An 18,305-nucleotide genomic window follows, 5' to 3' on the forward strand; every position below is an offset into this window, starting at 1 on the left:
TCTGTAAACCTTTATTCTCTTTCATGGCTTTAGTTGCTTCCGTGTAATGGTTAAAAGAAACATGCTCTATGGTTTCTTGCTGCTGCTGCTGCTAAGGGCCACTAAAACATAGATCTCCTGTGATTTGGGGTCAGAGTACTTACATCTCCCTTTTGGGAGGGATAAGGTTTACTTTGTTGTCAGGTGAAGTTTTGAGCGTGGTAGCTTCATCCTCACTAAGGTTAGCATTTTTTTCTTTAAGGTGGTGAGTTTTCTTTTGGTTAGATATATTGCCCTCAAGTTGTTGGCAAACTTGAATGAAGTCATGAATTGAAGAATCTTTTTGTCTTTGTCTCTTTACAGTCTTTTATGTTGACTTGGCAGTTTAATTCTAAATTCATGCATAGTTAAGTTTGGTCTTGCCCGGAAGGTGGAATCTGGCACTGCCACACGGCGAGGAGTTTTGAGGTCTGCTGCAAGCAGGGGCCCTTTGAAATGCTCCCTGGCGCATCAGATGATTCTGTGTCAGTGCGCCACTGCTCAGTGTTCAGAGACGGGTTGTGTTTGTCTCCACAGGTTGCCTTAGTAAGTGTTGGCCCTCCAGACTTTTCTGGCCCCATTCTCAGCCTCATGGCCCCGACGGGCTCACTGCTTCTGACCTGGATGCCTTCTCTAGGCTCAGCCCCAGCATTTCCTGCAGAAATTCTGTCCTTTAGATTTGTGCCACCTTTCGTAACTTGAAAGCTTCGAGACTAAATGTGGCAGTGAGTTGGAGTGAGAAAAGGAGATGGGCAAAGTGATTTCTGTCCTTTTTTTTTTTCCACCTCTTCAGCCTGTTACTTAAAGATAGCTTTCTGAGAAAAAGGGTTAAAATTCACTCCCGTAGCTTTGTTGCTATTTTTCATTTGTAATAAATTGGGGATTTCAGATAATCTACCTTTAAAAGTCATTGTATTTGTTTACTAATTTGTTTTGGAATGAATTTGATGAAGAGTAGTTTTTAGGAACTCAGAGTTTAACCAGGGATTAGGAGTTTAAATGGAAAATTGAATCTTTGTGAAGCTTTCCACATTTCATTAGAGGTTAATTCTGGAGTTAAGTTTTATATGATTATTTACTACTAAGTATATTCCTAAGTATCAAGGTTAAGCTCTTAGTAAAATAATGTTTCAAAAAAGCCATTAATATTTTTACATAATACAGTTGTTTGATTATTGTACTTTTCTTTTTGTCGGATACTAGTCAGCAACCTCTTAGTTTTTCTTTTAATGGGAAATCAGGTTTTTTTTAAATTTTTTGGTAACAAGACTAAAAATATGTTTTAAATCTGACATAGAGTTTCATGAAAATGACATGAGGCGTTTTTCAGTTTACTCTCTTCTTCTGTATTATATTTTAAATTTTGTCTCCTATATTGTATTTAGAAATTTGGAACCTATTTGATACTCCATGGGCATTTCACTTACTATCTTGAGGAATTTTTTTTCAGATGAAACTGAGAAATTTAGTAATGTAGCTTTTGTCGGCATTAGAAGCAGACCAGCTGAGTTCTTTTGTGCCACGCTGAAAATAATGCTGGAACGTGGTGACTTGTTCCTGTATTTCTTGATGTACTCACTGATAGAGTCTTCTCTGTGAACACACTCGACCCGAAATAAAACCCTAACGTTGAAAATTTACTTGTACATACATAGGGATTTTATCATCCTCTCTTGATCATTGAAATGAATGAGTATGGTGATGGGCTCTTTGTGCTGTTTTTCCTAAGGTATTGCCATCCGAGAGTCGGCAAAGGTGGTCGACCAAGCCCAGAGGAGGGTGTTGAGGGGTGTCGACGACCTGGACTTCTTCATAGGGGACGAAGCCATAGATAAACCCACGTACGCCACAAAGGTAAACTCCTCCCGGGATTCGCTTCTGCAAGTGCACAGCCGGGAGCAGAGCAGCAGGGCGAGTGATGCAAGAGGGTGCTTATGTAGAATCTGTACTGTGAGTTCTAGAATATGTTTTATTCTTACGTTTGAAGAGAGGTTTTGTTGTTGTTGTTTTTGATGAGGGTATTTTTGATATGGGGAATCAAGTGAATTTACAAATGCAGAGTTGACTCAGGGACCGCTGGGTTATGTGGAAAGCAAGGTCTGCTCCTGTGGAAACCTGCAGGTTGACTAATTAACCTGTCACATGTGGAAAGTTGCAGGTTGATCAATTAAAAAGAAGCACTAAAGTTATTTTATTTTATTTTATTTTATTTTTTTAATCAGTCATCAGTTTTATACACATCAGTGTATACATGTCAATCCCAATCGCCCAGTTCAGCACACCAACACTAAAGTTATTTAACTAGACATTTGTTCTAAAAAAAACACTCCCCAAACTCCAGATTGAATGGTATTGTAGATTAGCTCTGCTTTTCCATCTGTTACCCCATTGTTAAGACGATGCTTTGTGCTTAGAAATGGGTGGAGTAGAATATAAACAGTAATGTCATGTAATCTTTCTGGTAAAGTGCCTGTTGTTTCTTTATATAAATTAACATTCACTCCATGCAGAGGAACTGTTTAATAACTCGCTGTCTTCCATCTCTTCCGGGCCAGTGCTGTCGTTAAACTGTTGCTCTTACTGATGTGAACTGAAGCTTGATGTAGTTTGGTTTCTCTTGCTTTAGTGGCCAATAAGACACGGAATAATTGAAGACTGGGATCTAATGGAAAGGTTCATGGAACAAGTGATTTTTAAGTATCTTCGAGCTGAGCCTGAGGATCATTATTTTTTAATGGTGAGTAACTGGACCTAAGAGGAATATATCCCTGTAAAGTCCAAGTTGCGTAGATTTTAAACCCAAGGTGTTCTTCCCTGGGGAGTTTTTAATGCCTGCTAAAGCTGTTTGTATGAATGGGGCTGCTTTTTGGGCAAATAACAGAAAGCTCAACAAAAATGCCTGAAAGCCAAAAGGGGCTTATTATCTCATGAAACAAAAAGGCCAGAGTCAGGCCGCTCCAGGGCTCGTGATTTCAGCAGCTCAGGGACGGAGGCAAAGACCAGCCGAATTCAGTAGTTTGGCCTCTTGTGTTGGTTCCTCTCAAGCCCCAGGATGGCTGCCCAAGTTCCTTTGCCACCTCTTGGTGTATTTGCTGTCAGAGGTAGAAGCACTTTTTAGGAATTAAGAATCCCTTTCCTAGAAACCTTCCCAGCAGATTTACACCATCTGTCCATGCCTAGCCTGGTCCCTTGCAAGGGGAATGGAATTACCTTGACAGGTTTAGATTGATCAAGATTCTCTCCCTTGGGCTGGTGAGGGGACGATGTCTGAACACCTGGCCCCAAGAGGGTAGGTACATAAACAGGTCTCTAACAGCAGGGAAGGTGGAGGGAGGAATGGATTTGGGTAGGAAACCAACTGTGCACTTGGATGTCCTCGAGAGGCAACTGGATGAGTCTGATTTCTGCTTCTTATATAGCAGAGGAAACTGAGTCAAGATGTTATTTTGCCAGGGTTTAAATCGCACTCTAAAATAAAATTGACCTGAGTTATGGGCCCTGATATTGTGGTACGTAATTGATCTTGTTCAAACAAAATAAAGCAGTACAGAGAAATGAAAAGAAATATCTCTTGGTTATGGAATCTGTTCTAATTGTTCGACTCAACTTCACATGTTTCCTTCCATGAAATGTTCTTTTTAAGTTAAAATTAATTACATGTACAAAACACTTGCTTTGTGGAGAGCAATTGCACGTAGCATAAGCTGCACATTACAACCTACATAATTTAGCTTTGGATTTTTTCCATGCAAGTACATTGTCAAATGGTCCCTAATCCCCAATTATATAGTTCTTTCTAATGTTAAATATGGAGTGTTCTTTAACATTATCTGGCTTAAAATATGTTAACTACAAGGCTATTATGGTAGTTAGTGGAATCTATATGTTTAATGTCTATTACAGCAAGTCCTTGAAAGTGCCCTGATCTTTTTTTCTGGCTATATCGCCATAACTAGGAATTGCCAAGTGTGAATACTGTGTCTTACAGGCCACCATGTGTTTTCTCTCCTGTGCGTCTACAGTGGTTTACGTAAAATAAATGGAGCCAGGAAACTGACAGTGTGTCTGAGTGGCTTTGTCTTTAAAGCCTCAGTAGATCACAGATTCCCACCCGTCCCATTTGGCGTCTTTCCATCTCTCGCGCGTTGCGTAACAACCTGTTGGACGGGACTTCGGGAGCGCACGCCGCCCTGCAGCTTCCTTCTGTCCGCCTCAGCTTCCCACGCCAGGAGGTCCCCTCTCACTCCACTCAGAGGGACGCTCAGTCCTCGCCTGTGGAGCAGACACACACCACCAGGACACAGCCCGCAGGAATTGTTTCCTACAAGAAATTATTTTCTGCTTTAGCTGACATTACAGGCTAGTAAGATAAAACCACTTTCTTGGAAGGAATTGGAGGTGTTTGGTGTGAATATGGAAAAGTCCATTTGCCAAAAATGAGTACCTGTAATGAATATTCAAAAATAATCAAGTTTATTAAATTAAACAGAGAAAATATTGTGTTCTGTGTATTGTGCTTTGAATTTTGCAAGGTCAGTTCATTGCATGATGTGATTGAGGAAGTAATGAGAATGGTACATTTCTTTCAGGTTTATGCCCTTAAGTCGTCAGTTAATGGAATAGTTCAAGGGGAGTAAAGCAGGTATAGAGATTTATGGCCGAGTCTAGAAGTCAGTTGAAGACATTTACTGAACTGCTATACCAGATAATGCTTTTTGGTATGAGAGAGTCTAAAGGGGTTAAATTAAAGGTCCCTCAGGGGCTTCCCTGGTGGCGCAGTGGTTGAGAGTCTGCCTGCCAATGCAGGGGACACAGGTTCGTGCCCTGGTCTGGGAGGATCCCACATGCCGCGGAGCAACTGGGCCCGTGAGCCACAATTACTGAGCCTGCGCATCTGGAGCCTGTGCTCCGCAACAAGAGAGGCCGCGATAGTGAGAGGCCCGCGCACCGCGATGAGGAGTGGCCCCCGCTTGCCACAACTGGAGAAAGCCCTCGCACAGAAACGAAGACCCGACACAGCCAAAAATAAATAAATAAATAAAATTTAAAAAAAAAAAAAGAAAAGAAAGGTCCCTCAGTAGCCCCCCAAATTGTTCTTTCTGACTGCAGTGACCAGATGCCTGAGCGTATAGGTGATAATGAGCTCATTACGGCTCACGTTTTTCAAGACGTTTCAGAGACTCGGCTGTATCGGTCATGTGGATTGAGCAGATAGCAAATGGGAATCCTACTCTTTTCTCCAATACTGAAGTGCCCAGAGTTCAAAACAGAAGCATATATTTTAAAGAATTGCAGTACTCTTGAGTGGAAATCGAGTTACAACTTTAGAAGAGATTGGCAGACTTTTTGAATATGAATCAAGGAGGAAGAGCAAGCAGCACGTGCTGATCAAGAATGCCTGAGCGCCAGGAGCCGGCAAGATGGACATCCCAGCTTAGAGAGAGAGAGAATCGCCCTTCCTTCGTCTTTTGTTCCATTCGGGTCCTCAGTGGCTCAGATGACACCCGCCCGCATTGGTGAGGGCGTGTCTCTGTTCTCAGTCCACTGAATGCTAATCTCTTCCAGAGACACCCTCACAGACACACCCAGAAATGATGTTTTACCAGCTCTCCGGGTGTCCCTTAGCCTAGTCAGGCTGACCATGACATGTGGTAAGTCCTGACTCGCCATAATAGTTGCCTTCCTGGCTCTTGAGAATGATGTAGACCCGCTGTGTCCAGTATGGAAGCCACCAGCCGGTGCGAAGGTTGACAGCCTTGGGTATGCTAAGTCCGTCACCCCCGGCCCACGTGCTTTCCACCTTACAGTGCCTTGTCATCTCCTCTCCTGGTCTCCCTCCCTTCAGGATTTGTATTTTTAAAAAGGTTTCTTTACTGCAGTTATAGAGAGGCTTGGGGGTGGAGCAGTGTTAGGGACATGTGTTCAGTTTGCTGTCTTTATCCAGAAATATGGATTGGTTTTATGGAACGGATTAATTCTTTATTTTTGAATTAATACCAGATGATGTTTCACCATTATTATGAATAAATTTGTTTGTGTAACTTGCATTCATGTGATGTTTTAATCATATGCTTCAGTATTAAAAAAAAAATAAGAAGAACTTGATATCTCCTATTTAGATCTTGTTGTAAATAATGGTTTGGGAAAGTTTCATTTAAATTGGTCTCCTAAAGGAACAGTTACTGGTGGTAAACATAAAAGAAATGGAGGATTGAGGAAAAAATGGGTTTATGATTATGATTCTCAGAACCCGTAAGAATATGCCTTTAATAATGCTGAATTTGATTCAGGAGCCAGGAGGACCTAATTACATTGTAAACATTCCCTTAAATAGAAGTATGTATATTTTAATGTAAATTCTTCACAGATGGTGAATTGTTTGGCAGCAAGTAATTAAATATTGGTTTTAGCAAGCTAAGGGTTTTATTTTCCTTACATACATTTGTAGTAGGGAGGGCAGTGCTGGCAGGGCAGCGTTCTGGTGTCATTAGCGGTCTCTGTGCTCTAGTATCTCTAGCATATGGCTTTCATTCCAAGGTTACCTGATGACCCCACGTTGGCTCCTGCAGCTCCCTCATCACCTCTGCATTCCAGGAAAGAAGGCATTAAGAGCGAGCAGAAGGGAGTCTACTGCTTGAGTCTGCCTTCAACCCTGTAAGGAGCTTTCCTAGAAGCCACATCCATCAGCTTTTGCTTCTTATTGGCCAGAACTTACTCACTTAGCCATCCCTGTCCATGAGGAAGTCTGGGAAATGCTTTTCCTCTGGGCCTGTGATTGATCAGTGGTCTGTCATTAAGGCAGAAGGGAGAATAGGTACAGGGTAGGCACGTTGCAGTGCCTTCCATAATGATGTGACTACAGGTATGAAGACAGTGGCAAGACGAGAATTCATTCAGCTGTCTTCACAACTCTGGCTGGATGTGGCGAGTGCCATCCCCATCGGGAGCCAGAAGGCCAGGAAAAGCCGTGTCGAGACGCACTGCTGCTTCTGCTGTGTTGCCGTCTTGCCTCTGTGAGTTTCTCCGTCTGGATAAATAAATCAGGAAGTTGTATTGGGAGTTTCTGTGGTCTTTACACACAGGCTGTAACACAGGGTTTCACAACTCTTGTAAAGATTTTTTTTATTATAGAACTGTAAGTGTGATTTAGAAAATTTGAAAGATATCTGTGGGACTTTTCACATCCCATTAACATAAATATTAACATTTAGTGTATCTTCATTTAATCTTTTCACCCATGTTTTTGTATGACTTTGCATTCAATATTGTGTCCTCTGTCCCGCTTCCCCCGTTTTCTTAACATTCTTTTCATAATCCTCATTTTAATGGCTATACAATCCTCTATCCAGTGAATATTTCCTATCTGTTTAGCAGTTTCACTATTTTTAGATGTTTACTGTTGTTTCCAATTTCTTGGTTTTCTAAGAAGTAATATGAAGTAATCTTTGCACAGTGTTTTCTATATTAGCATTTTTTTATATTAAAAATATAAAAATTATATATAATTTGGGGGTACAGAAGTATTAATAATTTTGAATCTTTAGCATACCATTTCACGCTGAAATCTGCAGTGCACTAGAGGTCACATTATTAGAACTCTTGTCAGCATTGATTAATATTATTTTTGATTATTTGTTGTCAACTTGCATTTTTAATAACTTTGACCTTAAACATTTTTTCATGTGTTTATTAGCTGTATTTTCTCTTTTCGTGAATTGCCTATTCATGTCCTGTGTTTTGTACATATCAGTGTTTTATTGCTTTTCCTATTGCTGTGATTTCTGTGATCTTTTTTTTTACCTAAAAGTTTCTTTTGTGATGAAATGTACATAAAATTTACCATTTTAACCATTTTTGAACGTACAGTTTGGTGAATTGAGTACATTCACATTGTTGTGCACCCGTTACCACCATCCGTCTCCAGAACTTTCTCATCTTCCAAACTGAAACTCTGACCCCATTGAAGAATAGCTCCCCCTTCCTGCTTCCTCCCGCCCCTGGCACCCCCCCATCCTGCTTTCTGTCTCTATGACTGTAGCTATTCTAGATCCTCATATAAGTGGAATCCTACAGTATTTTTCCTTTTGTGACTGGCTTATTTCACTTAGTATAATGTCTTCAGGGTTCAGCCACATTGTAGCACGTGTCAGAATTTCCTTCTTTTTAGGGCTGAATAATATTCTGTTTTATGTATGTATCACATTTTGTTTATACTGTGAACTCTTCCAGATAATAGATAGGAAGCTGTTGTCAGGAGCAGATACTTTTTTTTCTGAATTGATTTTTTTTCCCTTTGTAGATTATGTTTTTGAATCTGTAAGTTTTTATGTAGTAAACCTGTTTTCCTTTGATGTTTATACATAATTTTCATCCATTTGGGATATATTTGGAACATCATTTGACACTGGACTTAAACCCAGGAAGAATCCAGGAGCCAGGGTCAATCTACTTCTTGCTGGGAATGTCTTCTGTAGGCTCACTTTTTGCTTCAAACCAAATAGGCAGCTCTTAGCCGGCAGGCAAGAAATGTTCCTCGACTGTGCTCACACTTTTCATGCCTTTTTAGTCTTCTTCTCTTGATCCTTTTTTCCCCTCTACTCAGTTTAAATGCTTTGTTTATAAAGTTAACTTATTAAGGTGCTTGCATTTCTCTTCATGGTGAGAAAAGATTTTATAGATCTCTGTAGCTAATATATATAATTTCTTCTGGTGTGAATTACATTATTGATGGTATAGCTGACATTTATTCAGCGCTTGCTATGTGCCCTGCCCCTCCCCTCACCAAGTATTTACATGTATTCACTCATTTATTTAATCCCACCAACAACCCTGGGGGAGGTAGTTATTAGGCCTGTTTTTCAGATGGGTAGGAGGTACTTTAAGGAGATATATTGTAGCCAGTACTGTTGGAATGTGCAGCTATTATTCATGTGCTTTAAATGAAAGAAATCTAAAATAGTAATCATAACACAGTGCCAGCTATGTGCTGGGCGCTTTAAGGTATTAACAAATTTAATCCCAACCCCCTGAGGTAGGCATGTTAAAATAAGTTATGTTGTTGTTGGGTGACTTTCAGATCCCTTATTTACAATCTGCTTTTGATGACTTTACTATTTCTCACATATGTCTTTTTTTTTTTCTCACATATGTCTTAAGATTGCTTTCTCTCTCCCATCCAGGGAATATTATATATTGATTCTAATCACAGTAATTAAAACTTACTTGGGGCGCTGCGTTTGAGCTTTCCATCATTGCTACACAAGAGTTTAAGCTAAAGCCCCCAGCGAGCTGACAGCCAGACTTGCTTATTTGTTTGAAGCGGTAACACGCACAGCACAGAATTCAAAAGGTGCAGAAGGATCTCCCGTGCACGTGTGTCTCCTTCCCAGCTCTGTGCTGCCCCCCAGATCCCCCTCCTGGAGGAAAAACACCTCTACCGGTTCTTAACCGGAGATAATTGTGTGCAGGCATATGGATTATATATAAACTTGTTTTTATAAAATGGTAATGAAATACACATATGGTTGTAACCTTGTTTTTTATTGTAAAACCTTTAAAAATTGTGATTAAAAACATGAAATTTACTCCCTTAACCTTTTTTAAGTGTGTAGTTCAGAGTGTTACCTATATTCGCATTGTTGTGTGACAGGTCTCCAGAACCTTCGCATCCTGCAGAACTGAAGCTCTCTCTGTCCATTGAACAGCTCGCTATTCCTCGCCCCCATACACCTTGATTTTTTTAAAAAAGTTGTTGATACAGAAGAACATTTAAGAATGTGTAAAGTGTGGAGATGCCTTTCTCTTTTCACTTAACTGTTTATCCTAGAGATTGTTTCATACCAGCACGCAAAGAGCTCATCCTTTTTAATTGCTGCAAAGTGTAGCATTTTATGGATGTGGCATAATTTGTTTAATCAGTTCCTAGTGATGAGCATTTAGGTTTTTTCTTTTTTAATATTTTATTTATTTATTTGGTTGTGCCGGATCTTGGTTGCGGCATGCGAGCTCCTTAGTGGCAGCTCGCGGGCTCCTTAGTTGCGGCACGCACGTGGGATCTAGTTCTCTGACTGGGGATCGAACCTGGGCCCCCTGTGTTGGGAGCATGGAGTCCTAACCACTGGACAACCAGGGAAGTCCCAAGGTTTTTTCTGATCTTAGAAGCAATGCTGACTTTGTACCTCTGTGAGGCACCTTGTTTTTTCTTGCCTAGAGAATGTAATTTGATTTTGTTTCATGGTCTTAGAGACTGTCTTTAGTGAGTTTCTCACTGGTACTTGCTGATGATTTTAGTCACAATAACTCACCACGTGCTGGGTGCTGCCGTGAGCACTTTATTTAGACTCCTGTGAGGTCAGTGCTAATTACACACAGAGAGGAAATCGCTTTCCAAACTTAGTAAAATTGAAGGTGGGACGAGCTCTCCTTTTAACCGGGCTGGTGTGGCCTGCCACCGTGAGACAGGTGTGTGTGGCCTTAGTTCAGCTGTTCTACTATATGCTTTGCTTTCTGGTTTTAATGTGTTTTATTTATGTATTAGTATTTTAAGACTTACTATTTATAAAAATAATTCATAATAATTCATTAAAATTATTTTAATGTAACTATCCTTCTGTATAATATATTTGCCTGTGTTTGTTTAGGTGTGATTACTTCCTACTGCGGTCAGTGATCAAGTTGGTACATTTCCACATTTTCTTACCTCCTCTTCCTTCCTCTGTCACCTGCTTTTGATTGATTATGTTACTAAACTTATTCTACTATTTACAACTTTAGGTTTACTGATGTCTCTGATACTCTATAATAAAACAATTATCTTTTGATTCCATGGTACAAGGATATCAATGTCTATATTCTCTCCTTCCATCTGTACCTCTCAACTTGATGCTGGTTCTGCTGTTTTAATTTATAATGTTTCCATTCTGTTCTATAGCTATTATTCCCTGGAAAGAAAACTCTTTATTCTTACATCTTAAATGGACTAATTGCTCACTGTGAGTCTTTGGCTGTACTTTCTGCATTCTTATTTTTTGGCAAAAGCTTATCTTCTAATAGTTAATTCATGAAGGCTTCATAGGAGCCAAATTCTCCCAATTTCTTATATGTTTAAAGATCCTTTGTTTTTGCAACATACTTGATTGACAGTGTGGCCAGATGTAGAATTCTTGGGTCACACCGTCCTGCCCTGAAGACTCTGTAAGTGTGACCCCATGTGTCCCAGTGCTACAAACGTATCTGTGTTGATGGCCAAGGCTGGCTGTACTTTTCCTGCTTTAAGGGTGTTTTAGGTGCTCGAACTAAGCATAACAAAATCCCACAGGCTGAGTGGCTTACACAGCAGACATTTGTTTTCGCACAGTTCTGGAGGCTTTAGGTCCGAGATCAACGTGCTGTCAGGGTTGGTTTCTGGTGAGACCTTCCTTCCTGGTGTGCAGATAACCGCCTTCCCGCTGTGTCCTCACGCGGTCTTTCCTCTGTGCGTGTGTGAGAGAGAGCTCTCTGGTGTCTCTTCCTTTTCTTACAAAGACATTGGTCCTGTCGAATTAGGGCTTCCCCCATGACCTCATTTAACCTCGATTACCTCCCCAGAGGCTTTGTCCCCAGATGCGGTCACACTGGGGGTTGGGCTTCAACATAGGAATTTTGGGAGACACAGCTCAGTCTATAACAAAGGGTAATGTGGGAGTTTTTGCCAAAAGGCCCAGAGAATTTTTATTTATTCTTTTTTTCTTTCTTTCTTTCTTTGTTTTGCAGCTTAAATATGTGATGTATAACCATATTTATTGACATGGAAAAATGTTCACAACCTATTGCTGAATGACAAAAAAGCAGGTTTATTTATTCTTTTTATCTTTCTGTAATCCTGTTAATTTCCTCCTATTTGATAACGGTTATTATTTTAAAATAGATATTTGAATTTTTTGAAATGTCTTTATCATGATTTTCATCTGCTGTATTTTTACATTTTTCTGGGTACATGTTTTTTTGTCTGCCATTTGTTTTTCCTGTTCCTTTCCTCTCTTCCCTCTCTTTTTCTTTCAGTGTTTTTATATGGTCTTTGGCTGGTTTCTTTGTGTTCTTTCCTCCTCTTTGAATGAGGGGAATTCTTCCTGGACAGGCTGTGTGTGTGAGTTGAGGCCGGGCAGGGGGCAGTGTCTGGGTGAATCTGCTTCTGCCCAGCTTTTTCTGCCTCGCAGCTGATGGCAAAGATGCTTTGTCTAACCTTGCGGCCTGTGTTCTGATGGCAGGTGGGGCTTGGGGAGGGAGGCTTCTCAGCTGTTCTGCTCAAACTGGTCTTGTTCCAAGCACGGGCTCACTGCTTTTCCTCTCTCTGGAGGCCTGTGTAGCTTGCCTGGGGTCTGAAGTCACCGGTGTTCCCTCTTGGCATACTCACTCATCTCGGTGGGGTTATTACTACCCTTGGCAACTTGCTGCAGGGCTCTTCAGTTTCAGGGTGTTTGGGTGTTATGTTATCGAAGGTAGAGTTCCCTTTTCTGTAACTTGTTCCTGTTTCGGGGTGGTTAATAAGAGCAGAAGTGTTTAGAGAGGCCTTTACTCTGCTGTGTCAAAGCTTTTAAGCCCCGCAGCCAAAGTTCTTTAAGACAGTTTCTTTAAGTACAAATTTCTTTAGAGTACGCTCTGGGTGTACGCTACCTGTAAAATCAGGAAGTTGTACAGAATCCTAATTAACATGCTTTTAGGTTAACTTTTTTATGATTCTGATATAGTTACATGAAATTTGGGTGAACACTAAATATAGTGAATGTTTTCTTACAGACAGAACCTCCACTGAACACACCAGAAAACAGAGAATATCTTGCAGAAATTATGTTTGAATCATTTAATGTACCAGGACTCTACATTGCAGTTCAGGTAAAAACAAAGTGATTTTTATGATTCCCAAATGACCTTAGCTGTCTAATAGTGGAAGAAATGGTGATTCTCGAGGCCTCTGTTGTAAGATTGTGCTGCTGTGCGTTCTTCCTTTTCCACACCCTACACACACACCCACCCACCCCATTCAGGTTTGAACTCAGACACTGTGCAGACCATGTTCTGTGATTTATATTTTTATGTTTTTACTGCTGGTGTAGAGTTTGTCCAGCTTTTGTCTTTTTACATGCTTTAGAATCTAATGTATTCTTCTCTGGGTGACAAGATCGATATGATGGTTCTGTTTTGGCTTCTTTCACTTCTGATCATAAAAAAGGAAAGATACTATAATATCTGCTAAAAAACAAAACAAATGTCTCTAGAGGGTTTCCCCCTTTGGGATTTGGGCTCCTGTGGTTCCATGAGCTTGTAGGACTTCCTTTGAAGCTACTTGTTCTTAGTATGGGAATTTTTGTTGGTTTTGGATTTTGTTATTTATCTGCCACCCTATGTAAGGGAATTGATGGAGATTTTGGGGAATAAATTTTTAAAAAGTATCTCCTAAAATGTTTTCTGCATATTCCAGTCCCTTCTAAGAAAAAGGAGAAGGAGTTGCATAGAAAATTAATTTGGGAGATAGCACAGGCTGTTGCCTCTGGTGATTCTCTCCGGCTTTTCTTTGCAAGACTTGATTTATTTTATTGAAAACTTGACCCCTCCAGATGAAGTATACAAAATTGCGTGTTAGTTGTTCAATTTGGAATTTGAATTTTGGGGGGAAGATGGAAGATAGGGAAGGGAAAGAGTTACTCATAAGAAAGGTCTTATTGATTGAGCTTGAGAACAATCAGGTGCAGTCCTTGGGAAGAGTTTCTCCGAATGCTAATGGTCTCCGTGTCTTTGGTGCAGGCAGTGCTGGCCTTAGCAGCGTCTTGGACCTCGCGACAAGTGGGCGAACGTACGTTAACGGGGATCGTCATCGACAGTGGGGATGGGGTCACCCATGCTATCCCAGTGGTAAGCAGAGTGTTCAGTGCTTCGCTTTCTGTAGGCCTCCCCCGACTGGAGGTAAGGGGAGAGATTAAAGGAAAAAACCCTTCTGTAATTAAGGTACAGAAGTTAAGGTACTTTCTAAAGTACACTTTAGAAACCGTAACTGTACTTAGCAAAGGTAACAAGAGTCTTTAAACTCAGGTATGTGAGAAAGAAGAAGAAGACCAGTGTCTTCGGTGCTGGCAAGTTGGAATTCATGCTGGGAAATTTCTGCAGTCAGGATGTCAGCAGTCGTTCGGGGTCTCCAGGGCTCTGCCTGATCACCGGGGGTCCATCACCAGGAGGGCCTTCCTGGCTTACGTTCTGAGCTGTCAGCTTGGGCATCAGTAGGTGTGGTGCACCGCCGCTCTGAAGGGTGAGCTCTGTGACACGATGTGGACGGCTTCAGCCAGCTCACGCTTTAGAGAAATCGCTTCTTGTTTTTCAAAATTTATTTAAGAGCCAAGAAGGGGAGATTGTTCCTTTTGACTTGCAGAATGCTCTGCAGTGTCACTTTTTGGTTTTAATTTTCAAAATATTAGAGAAGTGATTCCTAATTCAGGGTCAAGAGACAACGTCTATATTTTTCTTTCGGTCCCGTGGACTATTTAAATGAATTATTTGAAGTTTGCTTTTTTGAAGATGAATGGAAGCTGCCTGCAAGGGGACACACAGTGGACAGTCAGACCTCCTCTTCCTTCTCATCCTCCTCCTCCAGGCCCCCTGCTCAGAGAACCCTGTTACTAGTTATTTACGTATATTACAGGCATATTTTCTGCATATATGGGGTGCGTGTGTGTGTGTGTATAGCTCCTTTTAAAAATGCAAACTGGGTTTGTTTTTTTTTTAAACCATTTACTTTAATTGAAAAAAGAGCCACCGTTTTCATTTCAGGAAGTGGAAGGAATGATGTACTAATAGGCTAAGGCTTTAGTTCCTGAAAGGCCAGGAATCACTGCAGGGGAAGGTCAGTGTGTCGTCCCCGCGCCCTTGCCAGTGTGCCCTCCGCGGGGTGAGGGAGACGGGGCAGAGCCTTCTCTGTGCTCGGAGCGCCCCTCGGCCGGGCTCCGAGCACTTCCTCCTTAGTGGGCTGTGACAACTGTTCGTGCCCCTTGAGGAGTCATGCTGACCGGCCTTCTCTCTGAGCGTTGCCCTCAAAGATGAGCACAGACCAAGGTCCGGAGAGGTGCTTGTGGGCCCTGCTTCTTTGCCTTCCTCATCCATCTGATTGAGGAGAAGAAAACGAATACCACACAGTGTACAGGCCCACAGAGAAAGCCGTTGTTCAACTTTTTTATGTTTCTCAGTTCAGTTTTTTTGCTGATTATAAAAATTACATTTGTTGTACAAAATTTGGACAAAATAGAGAAATGTGAAGAAGAAAATAAAATGACTTATAAACCCACCTGGAGGGCTGCATCATACTTTTGGTTGTATAGCCTTCTAAGCTCTTTTTCTTAAACACATGTGTGCACGTTTTAAGCAAAATTGGAATATCCTATGTCTGATTTTGTATTCTAATTGTACAATGTAATCCTAAAATTATCTTTTGCATGTTGGTTTAATCCCTAATATTTTTTCCTAGGGTTAAATATTCTGTGAAAAAATAGTAACTACATAATAGCCCATCATGTGGGGGTGTAACATTACTCACTTATTTTCCTGTTGTTGGATTGTGGGTTGTTTTAATATATCTAATGCTGTGATGAAGCTGATACTTACTTAACACTGGTTGAATTCATTTTAGAAAATGTTATATGTAAGGCATGGATTACAAAAATTGTGAACAGTTTGTGTTAGAATTCATATTCTTAGGAGTTTTGAAGTTGATCTTTATTATTTTAATAATTTATACATACCTTTTATCTGGATCTTAAAATATTTTATAAATGGCTCGGACTCTTCAGAAAAGCCACACCTACTCTTACTTGTAGAAGTAGGTACATCAGAAGAAAGCACACGAGGAATTCAGTGACTTGTTCTTGCAACTTAACTGGCAACTGTATCTGTGCTTACGATCGTTAGAGCTGAGGCCCCCGAACCATGGAGTCACTCCTGTCCCTCTGTCTCAGGGGCACCTGGCACAGAAGCCACTGCTTCACAGGAATCGCGGAGTGTTTCTTCTCTACCTGATGAAGCTGGGTAGGGCTTCTCTCTCTGACTGTCAGCTCTGTAGAGCAGCCGGAGGCTCCGAGCCTGGCTTCCGTGGCGCCATTCCCGCAGGGAGACACACAGTGGACAGTCAGACCTCCTCTTCCTTCTCATCTTCCTCCTCCAGGCCCCCTGCTCAGAGAACCCTGTTACTAGTTATTTATGTATATTTCAGGCATATTTTCCGCATATATCGGGGGTGTGTGTGTGTATAGCTCCTTTTAAAAGGTGTGGGCCCTCGGGCCGAGCTGCGGGCCGCCGGCAAAGGGCTGTAGCTCCCTTCCTGGCGCTGGCAGGGGGCGGCCCAGCGAGAGGATCCCAGCTCCTCCCAGCGTGGTCTCACATGGCAGAGCATTTGGGTGAACTGGCCAGAATCACTCCTACCAAGTGCCGCTCTTTGTACAGTAAACTGGACCGTTTATTGAGTACCTAACTACCGGTCCCAAGCAGGGCTGTGAGCTGGACTTACTCTGTTTCATGAATTCTGTACTGTAAACCCCGTTTGCCCCATATTATGGATGAAGGAACTGAGGATGAAGCGTGTTACCCGACGTGTCCACGGCCACTCAGCCCACAGACGTGGAGCCGGATTGAGTCCAGGTGGTGGGGTCCATGTCCTGCCTGCTAACCAGATACGGGTGGATTTATAGTTGTTTTAATGATTTTATAGATAAACGTCTTCCTTTTGGTTAGAGGAAGAAAAAAGTGATTGATCCATTGTTCTGACAAACGGCAGTACTTTTTGGAAATGAGCCATTTTATTTGGTTTTTCTCTTTACGTTCCTGACGAAGACGTCATTTTGGTGGCTTACGGGGCATCTCCGGTTCTACTACCGGAATTGTGCCTGCAGTCGTTTGAAAAGACCTCCAGGCCCGAGCTGTGCACAGAGTGGGGGCTCAGTAAATGCAGTGACGCGGGCCGGGCGGGGCGGGAGACTGACCTAGCGTCCAGGGAGCCCTTCTCTCCTGGAGTCGCTCACACGCCGTCTGTCTCCTCTTCTTCCTAGGCAGAAGGGTATGTCATTGGGAGCTGCATCAAACACATCCCTATCGCAGGGAGAGATATTACGTATTTCATGCAACAGCTGCTGAGGGAGCGGGAGGTGGGGATTCCTCCGGAGCAGTCGCTGGAGACTGCCAAAGCCATCAAGGTAAAAGCAGAAGCAAACGGCCGGCCGGCTTGCGGGTGAGAGAGGAACGGTGTTTGGGTGCTTCCCTTGCTGCTGAGACCCCCCGCCCTCACCCTCCTTCCTCCCCACTCCCCACGAATGGGGGTCTCGATCTGTGTACGCTTGTGGAGCTTCCAGCTATACTTGAGAACAGCCTGATCGAGGCTGGGCGCTGGGGTTGAGCGCCCTACGCAGTACAGCATTGTTTCATTGGCGCCTGATAGGTGGAACCTTGAGTTAGCTGGATGTGTCTCCCACGTCTCCCTCCACGTTCATTTCTAGAGTAAGGAACAGGCAGCAGCAGCGGCCGTGAGGAATCCTGTGAGGTCAGCCAGTATCCAAACTGGTTTCCAGTAGCTGTAGTCTGTGGTTCTGTGCCCTGTGAACGACACTTCAGAGCAATGCTGTTCTAGGGTGGAAGCATAAAACAGAATCCACATGTACTTTCCAGACTGTAATTACCATGCTGGGAAAGTTACAGGAGGTTTTAAAATTAAATCAATAAGAGTAGAAGGAAAATGGCTCATTGGTCCCTTTTTAAAATGCCCGCTTGATCTGATCCATCAGTCTGGTCTTTGTATGACTGTGTGTGTAGCAGTTGACAGACCCTGATTAAAGGAGCTTTCTTTTCAGGTTGCAAAATCAGGACAAATTATTGTGGTTTTTTTTAAGCCAAAATGCAAGAGATTCTTAGTAATACAAGCGTGATCTTCATATAGATGAAGAGCAAGGGTTTTGTTTGTTTCTGGAGAAGAATTGAAACGTGGGGATGACACACGGCCTTGAGCATACACTTAGCTTCTGAGCCGCAGGGGAGTTTAGCCTGTTCTCCCGCGCCCCCATCGCTGCTCCCTGATTTCCTCGCACTAAGCACCCAGGACCGGGCTGGATAAAAGGAAAGGAAGCATGGGGCGGGGGCGGGACTCCCGCGTTTCACCCGCCGCTCTTGGTGAACACAGGTGTTCTGAGCCCGGGCACACTGGCAGTGGTCAGGGCTCCTGTGAGGAGGGGCCCGTTGCCCCGTGTGCCCAGGACGGGAGCACCGCGAATGCCCAGCCAAGGCAC

General features: G+C 42.4%; 1 protein-coding gene across 16 annotated transcripts in view; it reads left to right on the top strand.

The window, feature by feature from the left end:
* ACTR3B (actin related protein 3B) overlaps positions 1–18,305 on the top strand; it is an 88,487-nt gene that overhangs the window by 29,730 nt on the left and 40,452 nt on the right. For 9 of the 16 annotated variants that reach the window (XR_014267065.1, XR_014267066.1, XR_014267067.1 and 6 more), the window contains 5 exons: positions 1,748–1,872; positions 2,645–2,755; positions 12,793–12,888; positions 13,798–13,905; positions 17,079–17,222. Coding sequence is in view for 11 of the 16 variants with exons in the window: in XM_082473818.1 (XP_082329944.1) it covers positions 1,748–1,872; positions 2,645–2,755; positions 12,793–12,888; positions 13,798–13,905; positions 17,079–17,222 (584 nt within the window). In the remaining 5 variants the exon portion in view is untranslated. Of the gene's footprint in view, positions 1–1,747; positions 1,873–2,644; positions 2,756–5,089; positions 5,670–6,879; positions 7,032–11,769; positions 11,848–12,792; positions 12,889–13,797; positions 13,906–17,078; positions 17,223–18,305 lie in introns of those variants that run through there. The other 7 variants (XM_082473811.1, XM_082473820.1, XM_082473813.1 and 4 more) reach the window with 6 other exon arrangements.

The sequence above is a fragment of the Balaenoptera physalus genome (assembly GCF_965194825.1).
Source record: "Balaenoptera physalus genome assembly, chromosome: 8".
Classification (NCBI taxonomy): domain Eukaryota; kingdom Metazoa; phylum Chordata; class Mammalia; order Artiodactyla; family Balaenopteridae; genus Balaenoptera; species Balaenoptera physalus.